This window comes from Castanea sativa, chromosome 6 (assembly GCF_040712315.1).
Source record: "Castanea sativa cultivar Marrone di Chiusa Pesio chromosome 6, ASM4071231v1".
Classification (NCBI taxonomy): domain Eukaryota; kingdom Viridiplantae; phylum Streptophyta; class Magnoliopsida; order Fagales; family Fagaceae; genus Castanea; species Castanea sativa.
In genome coordinates, this window is record NC_134018.1 from 10,409,569 (window position 1) to 10,418,892 (window position 9,324).

At 34.3% G+C, this 9,324-nt stretch overlaps 1 protein-coding gene across 5 annotated transcripts; it reads right to left on the bottom strand.

Moving 5' to 3' along the window:
• Nucleotides 1-268: 268 nt before the first annotated feature.
• Nucleotides 269-5,468, bottom strand: LOC142638168 (uncharacterized). 5 transcript variants are annotated; one of them, XM_075812173.1, is made up of 5 exons: nt 5,363-5,456; nt 3,641-4,217; nt 1,732-2,849; nt 1,401-1,631; nt 269-646 (listed from the first exon to the last, which is right to left on the bottom strand). In XM_075812173.1, exons 2-5 carry the CDS (start codon nt 3,749-3,751, stop codon nt 508-510), a joined length of 1,599 nt encoding a protein of 532 aa, XP_075668288.1. In that variant the 5' UTR covers nt 3,752-4,217; nt 5,363-5,456; the 3' UTR covers nt 269-507. The 5 variants fall into 5 exon arrangements, with proteins under 5 accessions (XP_075668288.1, XP_075668287.1, XP_075668291.1 ...); XM_075812172.1 differs by having other exon boundaries at nt 1,401-1,634; XM_075812174.1 differs by lacking the exon at nt 269-646 and adding an exon at nt 893-1,213 and having other exon boundaries at nt 1,401-1,634.
• Between the last annotated feature and the right edge of the window lie 3,856 nt (nt 5,469-9,324).

The following is a 9,324-nucleotide window of genomic DNA, read 5'->3' on the forward strand; positions in this document are numbered from 1 at the left end:
ATGGTAAGAGCCTTGTAGCTCAATCAGCATCTCCTAATGTTCCAATGGAGACATCCAGCCATCCAGGGTTCAAATCTCTCATCTCCCATTAATAACTATTGAATTATCAACAACCAACCCAAAAAAAAAAAAAATCTGTCTCCAAACATTGGATCTTGAGCAATTAGTTTTGCAGCCAAAATAATTTTACAGACTAAAATGTACTACTGCAAACATACCCGCTAGAATAAGGCAATACAGAAATAGTAAGAAACTAAACAACAGAACCAAAAAGTAATGCACAATGGTTATATGCTTGCTCCCAAGTGACACATTAAAGGACTTGTGTTTTGGTTAAAACAAAATCTTTTCTTTTTGGTGGAAATCACCCTGCTTCAGAAAATTGGTACTACACTGTTGTGGTAGCATAGATAAAGATATAAAATTCAAAACTCAACTGTCTTGAGCAAGATTTCAACACTATAATGTGATAACTAGACTCCTAATCATAAACCTGTACATAAAGCTTCAAGGCCCTGAAGATTTTGATTTCTCCACAAGGATAATCCGACCATTCCATTCAGTCTCATCAAGAGCTCTGATTGCTGCATCTGCATCTTCATCCCTCTCCAGGGATAAAAATCCAAACCCACGCGAATCACCAGACCTTAAATATTGAAAAGAGAAGCAAAATAATCAACTCACAGAAGAATACAAAAGAAAATACAATCTATCCATGTTAGAGCTTAAACTGCATACTTGCAAGTGTCTCCTGAAAAGAATGAAAAGTTCCATAAAGGCAGAAGCTCAGGTGTTCCTTAAACACTCAATTAAAATAGCCACTTAGAATAGCAAAAGGTGGATTAATTAACATATCTATTCACTAACAGGACATTCAGATTCCATTACAAAATTTCCAGCTAACAAACATGTTCAATGTTTATAATAAGGGATATGAAAACCTGCTCTCCATTCTATTAGATAATTAAAATATCATATAGAAGCAGTCAATTGAGTAGCAATAATGTTTAAGAAGAAATTTTATTGTATTCATTGATTTGCCAATCACACAGGTCACACTTTTTGACTATCATTACAGTTCAATTTTTGGGGCTAAAACATATGTTTCTTGAAAATGCCATTCCCAAAAGCCTTCCATCTCTGTTTGTTCATGTTTGGAACATTTGCCCATTGTTCTATCCAAAGAACATCTTTCTATAGCACAAAACTTCACCTGGTATAAGCAAATCAGATTTTAAACTTCCAATAGCTGACCAGCAGTACAATTATATAAAATTGAAATGTCCGTAGTGATAAACCATTATACAGATGAGATTAGAAAAAGAAAAAGACCTAAAAGATTTTCTTGTCAGAAGACCTGAACAAATTCTTTCAATAGAAATATTGCATCACATATTTACCTCTTGTCTCGAACAATACGAACATCTCGTACACGACCAAACCTAGAAAACTTTCTTTCCAAATCTCTCTCTGTAGTCAAAAAGCTAAAACCTGCAACAAATAAGTTTCTACCAGGTAACCCCACTCCAGTTTTCCTATTACGAGGTGGTGACCAGGGTCTCCTTCTAGGGGACTGATGATGAGAATGATACCCCAAAGGGGAAGATCTTCGCCTTGGAGAATACCTTCTCCTGCTAAACAAAAGAATGTATCTTTATGAAATAAAACCCCACTCTCAGTTTCATAATTTAAAAAAAAATAAAAAATAAATAAATGGAGATATAGATTCACCTTGGGGATCTATGACGATCTCTTGAATATGGGGACCTTGAACGAGATCTGTCACGATAATCTCTCTTGTGATCCCTTCGCCGAATGGGTGTCCTTGACACTGATCTGTCCCGCCTTCGATACTTTGGGGGCGAATGGCTGCTTTCTGGTGATGCAGATATGCGCTTCCGAGAAGAAGCATGCTTATGCCTGGACCCTTTCCGGAACCCTGGTGGAGAAACAGAAGTTTTCGTAGTAGGAGACGCATGATCCTGGGATGGAACCCTTTCTACCAAGCCATTCCTTTCAGGTGAAGAATGTTTCTGCCTTTGGGATCTAGGTGAATATGATGGGTCCTGACAACCTTGTTGAGAAGACAATGTCTTATAACCATTGGGAGAGTAGTCTAGGTCAGGAGACCTTTCAGGTGAAACCAGCATCTCTCTTACAATCACAGGCGTTGTAGATTGTCTGGGAGTTCTCTTTGGCGATTGCATACCAGAATGGATCATCTCCGGCTTTCGGTTCTCAGTTGGTGACTTTCCATCCTTAAGTTCATTTTTGCACCCCTGTGACCTCAGAGAAGGTAGCAACTGTCCTGTATCAGTGCCTTCCCCTTCTATTTCGTTATAGACACAATCGCTCTCCATTTGTTCACCCTGATTTCCCTGTGCTCTCAGAGGAGACTCCTGTGAATGAGCAGAATCTTCAGTTCCCTTTTCACTATGAAAAGTTTGTGCCTTAAACTGAGGGGAGTTAAGAAAATTACTGCCATGCAATTCATCCATCTCACCTTGGTAATGGTTGTTCTTGAGTGGAGACTCAGTCCTCTCATGATCAGAATCAAATTTTGTACTCCTAACATCATCATGACCAAATTCGACTGGTAGATTTCCATGAGAAGATTCTGCAATGTCACATGTGAAATCTGTAGGCAGTGAAGGGGAGCCCAGTTTCCCCTGATGATTCAGATCCACATTTAAATCATCACTTCTTGCTAACTTATCATCAACATGATCTAAAACCTTTTCTCCTTTATCAGCTGCAAAGTTGCAGTCTAAGTCTCCAACAAAAGCAGAATCATCATTTTCGTAAAGATTACTCATTTTAAATCCCTTCTTGGGGAACCAAATTGAACCCTGCAAAAGTTAAACTAGAGTAATAAATACATATTGCACATAAGCTGTGCAAAAAAAGGAAGAAATAGTTTTCTAAACCCATCATAGATCATCCAAGATATTTTGATGCAATGTCATGCATAATCAAAGAGGAAGATCATAGCAACCTATTTTAGGAAATATGGAGAGAGTTCAGGACATATTCTTGAGAATGAACTAACCAACAAATTTGGAAGGTACTTTTGTAATTATATATTAACAAATTACCTTGTGCAGAAAAGCACAACTCCTTTGACATGAGTAACACTAAACAAATGGCAACTCGTTCACACACCCCATGCAAATTATGGTAGCATCATTGTCCCCATTTACTTCACCCCTTCTTCCCAAAGTTAAGTTACCAAGTGCTTCCCATGTATGCCAAAACTACCATGTCTAAGAGTCCATTTGGGAACAGTTTATCTAGCTTTTTGTTGAAAGTGTGCTGAAGTATACTTGTATCTTGAAAATATTTGAAAAATTGAGAAAATGGTGGAAAAAGTGAGGTTTTAAAAAGCTGTACATAAAAGCTAAAAACTAAAGCTGATGCCAAACAAACTCTAGATCAGGTTGTATGTGATTCCTGTATAATCAGTTCATAAGATCAACATCTTCTAAGTGCAAGCAGGCAACAATTTAAACTAATTAGCACAAGTCCTCACTTCTTGTTCAAAATAGTTAATAATGTCTGCACCTCCCGAGGGAAGCCAGAAAGGCAATTCACAGTAAGCATACTCTTTGTAAGAAGTTAAAAAATATATGCTGTATTATACCTCTATGCAAGATTTAATACAGACACACTGAGGAGACTGAAATTTCTCATCATGGGAGTTCATGGAACCTTCACTAGTTATGCTTTTCACAGCGGTTGAAGTATGCTCCATGGCCACTGACCCTGAAAATGCTGTAAAACAAGGCACCAAACACTCATGTTGATGCCAACCTGGAGTTCCAAGACAGGCAGCATGGGCTAGGAACTCTACAAACCCATGATAAAATCAAAGGTTCTTGAAGGCAAGTTAAAGTAATCATACTGTGGTAATGGGAATGACATGGCTTGATGGCTCTAGTTGAGGCTCAATTAGGAGGGTGTGCATCCCCACAAGGTTAAAGGCAGCACCACTTCCCAGAACAACCTTCAGAAGAAAAAGGGGAGCAGGATTTCCCTTTGACTTCCAAATCTTGGTACTACTATCTTTGCAAGTGCTATGACTCCCAGCTCACAATACCAGCAGGGAAACTAGCAGCATCAATCCAAGCCCTAAAGAGTGGCTCTAACCTTACAGCCTATTTTCAGTATTTTGCGACAGAATGGATGTCGCCATTGTGCTTTTGCAGATGAGATGTCGCCTGTGTATCAATAACAGCACAATATAGAAACACACAGCTAAATTAACTTAGAAAAGTGATGCAACTTGCATTTTGGGAACACCTTTAAGTACAAGTACACTAAGACAACAATGTCCTATATTATCCTTTCATCACTCTCAAATTGCTTGTATCATAATTGAAATATGGTACCCCTTGCATCATCACACTTTTCCTAAATACACCTCTTATAGTCTCAAGGAATTCACACACATGCACATGGGCACAGGCACAGACAAGGGTTTACACACACACGCACATTGATAGGTGGGTTGCAACCATCCTCCACCCTATTCTTAGGAGGGGAGAACACCCCATTTGAGCTAGAGCTCATTGGCCAAACTTATTCACATATACTGAGCTTCTTTATTACCATGCTTAACTTTCTCACCACATTCCTCTAAACCATAACTCTACATTCTTTCAATATAACTTCAGCGAAGGCTACACCTACACGTCCATGACCCATTAATTTTTTTTTAATTGATATAACAATAACATATCCTTTTTACAGGCTAGTTTTCGACACCCAACTTTTCAAAATAGTATTCTAACTCGATAACTAAGGCAACCTTTCTCCATAATAAAAGGAAAACCCATTCATTACTAATTGCATACAAATAAATACACACACATTAAGGTCTCCGAAACTTCTAAACACAAGCCATAACAATGTCATTCACATATGTATGTATGTAGGTATGTGTTTCTGTCATAAAAACTAATGACATCATAATTCCTAAATGATTATTGCTTTGCCCGACTGAAGCATTATCTTCAATTTACAGTTCATGGGCATTGATGAACCATTTTAAAGTTTTAATTTTTACAACAAATTATAGAAATGCACTACGACCCTTTTGTGTTTTCCGATTAAACTTTCAAATTCAAATCAAACCCATATATAAATAGAACACAGACACACACACAAACACATAGAGGCCAATACTTGAAAATGGTAATATTCCTCTGTAATGGAATTGAAACTAATTTTAAATTTTACTTTAACGAAAACAAACTACGTGCGTAACCATCAAACTCCAGAAAAACTGGGTTTTGCATCAAACAAAAAAAAAAAAAAAAATCAAGAAACAGGTATTTTGCATTAAACTCAAGAGAGAGATTACCTTTGATATTTTCTTTTCTTTTTCGAGGTGAAAGTATTTCCTTCGGCAATTCTATTAGAAATTGTTTTTCAATTTTTTTTTTGTCACAATGGTCGTTAATGGTTTGAGGGAAAATAAAAAAAATACAGATTATAAAGAGAGAAGAAAATAAGAGATGGAGAGAGAGAGAGGTGTTTTTTTTTGCAAAATTACATTTTCAACCCTATATTTTAGGGATAGTTTTAAATTCGACCTTATTGTTTCAAAATTTTCAAAATAAAGCCTTAAAGTTTAAAATTTGGGCAAATTACAACTTACTCACCTGTGGTTTGGTTGAAATTTAAGTTGCCTACATGTGGTTTAAAATTTGACACTTTACCTACTTGAAGTTTGACCAAAATTTAAGTTACTTACCTGTGAATTAAAATTCCTTGATGAAAGTGTTCCGATTGATAGTTTTTTATCTTATTTAATCTTGTATTTTTATATTTATTGTGTTTTTGGAGAAGAAAGACATAAAAGTGAAGCAAAATTACATATTTAGCTCTGTTTTTAAGAGAGGTGGGTTATAGAAATTAATTGAGTTAACCTCAGGTAAAGTGTTAAATTTCAAACCACAGGTAGGCAACTTAAATTTCGACCAAACCACATGTGGGTAAATTGTAATTTGCCCTTAAAATCTTTAAGAAGTTACAAATTAAAATTTTTATGTTCATAGTTTCAAATAGAACATTATACTTTTAAAATCCTATCAATTTAAATTTGATTGGGGAAGTTTGACTTTTAGGCTTTACTTAAAAATTTTACAATTATAGGGTTTGATATGAAACTACCACAAATACGACGTGTAAAATATAATTTATTCTTTTTTATATACATATTTATAGGGCTATTGACAAAAACAAATTAGTGTACTTTACACATTTTATATTTGGGATCATTTTTAAATCAATCTTCAACATGAAAATTGCAATTTATTCCCTTGAATATTACATCAATATCAATACTTTTTTTGTTAGCAACTTGACACTAACCTTTCAAAGTCGATGGCTTTTTTTTTTCTTTGGTAACAAAAGACGATGTCATTTTAAGCCAAAAACAATTTCCATTTGCTAAGAATGAAGTTAAACAGAATAATTTAGGTGCTTAGGATAATTTGTGAGACCACGCTCATCAAGGGCTTCACTGACATAAAAATTAATGAAAAAAAAAAGTTAGTCAAATGGTTTTTAGTTATGGATGTTGGCATGGGTTTTTGGCTTATAGCTATGGATCTTGGTCAACTAAATGGATTTTTGGGGGCAAAACTTGAATAATAATTCTGTAATATACTAATATTGGCACTATTTTGAAACTATTTAGATTGTTTGCCTTTTTTAACCCCTTAAAATTGTGTGCTTGTATTTTTTTTTTTTTATATCTAAAATAGAAATGTTACTTTAACTGAATTTAAGTGAATGAGTGCGAAACTCCTTCTTGAAAATTTGAATCTCAATTTTTATCTATTTTCACCTTACAAAAATTTATACTTATGTAGTGATCACAATTTTAATTAAAATTCAGTCAAATTAGCTAAAAATATGTTTCATTCTCAAGTTTTTTTAAAATAGCTTTGTGATGGATTTGATGGGTGATTGACGTAGGATCTTCCACAACAAAAGGAACTCAATTTTTTTAATTAATAAAATTTTTATTTTTCAAAACTATTTAAAAAAAAACATTTTCCTTTTTTTTGGGGGACAATGTCATTTGGAGTGAGTAAACAATTTACAATTGATAGATACTGACAAAAGGATTAAATTGAAATTTGAAATCAAAATCATACTCAAGGGCGTAAATGACAAGTTTTCATAGTGACAATTTTAGAAAGGACCCAAAGTTATAGGGTGTAAAATTCATTTTAGTCAAAAAATTATTAGGATGGCTTATACAATTTGAAGGCAATGGCACTGCCACATTTATGCATCAAAAGAATTTCAAAATATAACTTAAAAAAATAATTTGGCAAAAAAAAATTTACGCATGCTTACTTTACTCAAAATTTATTTTCGCTCTTTAAGCTTAAAGTTTGTCATTTTAGTTCAATAAATTTATGCAGAAGTCATTTTAGTCATTTAAATTTGAAATTTGTCATTTTATCTTAATAACTTTTCTTAAAATAATTTTAGCCCTTTAAGGGCTCACTTAGTTAGGTAAATTTGCTAAAAAATCACTAAAAACAACCAGTTTATACTTTATAGTAACAAAATAATTTTCGGCAAAGTTATTCAAAATGATAATTTTCAAACTTAAAAACAAAAATAATTTTGGGAAATAAAATTATTAGAATAAAATAACCATTTTCAAACTTAAAAGACTAAATGCACACTATCAATCCATTGTCAATTTGAGAGCTGAGACATTATCTTTGAACTATATTCATGAACATTTGAAATCTATCAACACGAATTTTATTAAGCCACAACTTTGTGTTTAATTATCTATTTGAAGTAACTCTAAACAAATATATTTAATGTAAGTTCCTGACATAAAAATATAAATTAAATTTGAGAAATTACTTTAGATTGTAATAATTATTTATTAAAATTTTCAAAAAGTTTACCAAAAATTTATATTGTGAAATTACTAATGAGAGAGAGAGAGAGAGAGAGAGAGAGAGAGAGAGAGAGGTGCATCCCGCTTGGTTTAATTTAATAAGCTTTTGCTTTGGGTCGGTGCCTTGTGGGCTTTAAGGTAATAGAAGACTTGGGCCATTCAAATAGATAAACAAAAATATGGCCTGGCTTACAGGCCCAACAAGGGAAATGGAAGAAGAAAAGAGAATTGTAAAAATGGCACGTGAAAGACAAGCATTGTTATGTGGTTCATTAGTCTATAACAAAAAGTGTTTTGAATGGACATTCATCAATCAACCATGGACAACAACTGCTATGGCAGCCCTTTCATGCTATATAATGTGTTATATAAGATAATTTCAAAATTATTAGCAAACAGATTGAGACCACTCCTCCTCAAAATGATATCTCCCTGACAAGCAGCCTTCGTTCAAGATAGAAAAATACAAGATAATAGCATAATAGCCTATGAAATCATTCATGCTAATTGCTATGAGAAAGAAAAAAGGTAAGGAAAAGAAGATGGCAATAAAACTTGATATGGAAAAGGCATATGATAAATTGGAATGGCCTTTTATTCTTAATGTCTTAAGATATTTTGGATTCGGCAAGAGATGGATAAATTGGATTTCATAATGCATTTCAACTACCTCTTTTTCTATACTCATAAATGGCTCCCCATTTGGATTCTTCCAACCTCAAAGAGGTCTAAGACAAGGGGACCATTTTTTCCCTATTCCTATTTGTCGTAGCAGTAGAAGTACTCTCCAAACTCTTGCAAAAAGCTAAAGAGACTAATAAGCTAAAAGGTATCAAGCTTGCTAAGGGCTGCCAACCAATATCTCATCTCCAAATTGCGGACGATTTGTTCATTTTTGGGAGGGCAGATGAAGAGAATATAAGGTCCATCAAAGAATGTCTATCCACTTATTCTTCCTGGTCAGGGCAAAAGATAAATACCTACAAATCTACCATGATTTTCAGCAAAAACCTAACTAGTTGGCATTCTAAACATTTGCTAGCTGGGAGCATGGGTTTGAAAAGTGAAGGGTCAAAAGGAGAATATTCGAGGAAATAGGAAAGTCAAAGAAATGTACATTTCAAGAGGTGGTAGAAAGAGTTGAGAAGAAGTACCAAGGCTGGAAAGTTAAGATACTCTCATAGGCTGCTAGAACCTCCCTTATTCACACAGTTACCTCAGCCATGCCATCATATGTTATGTCCTTTCTCAGACTCCCAAAAGAAACAACAAAGAAGCTTGATGCTTTAAATATGAAATTTTGGTGGGGTTCAAAGGAAAATGATTCCGATTGCTGCATCCTGAAGAACTGGGATTTTATTTGCAAGCCCAAGTTCATGGGAGGCCTA

Coding starts and splice junctions, on each gene's coding strand:
- LOC142638168 (XM_075812172.1), bottom strand. CDS start 3,751: ATGGAGCATACTTCAACCGCTGTGAAAAGCATAACTAGTGAAGGTTCC. Junction 2,850..3,640: donor GTATTAAATCTTGCATAGAG/GTATAATACAGC, acceptor TAACTTTTGCAG/GGTTCAATTTGGTTCCCCAA. Junction 1,635..1,731: donor GATCGTCATAGATCCCCAAG/GTGAATCTATAT, acceptor TCTTTTGTTTAG/CAGGAGAAGGTATTCTCCAA.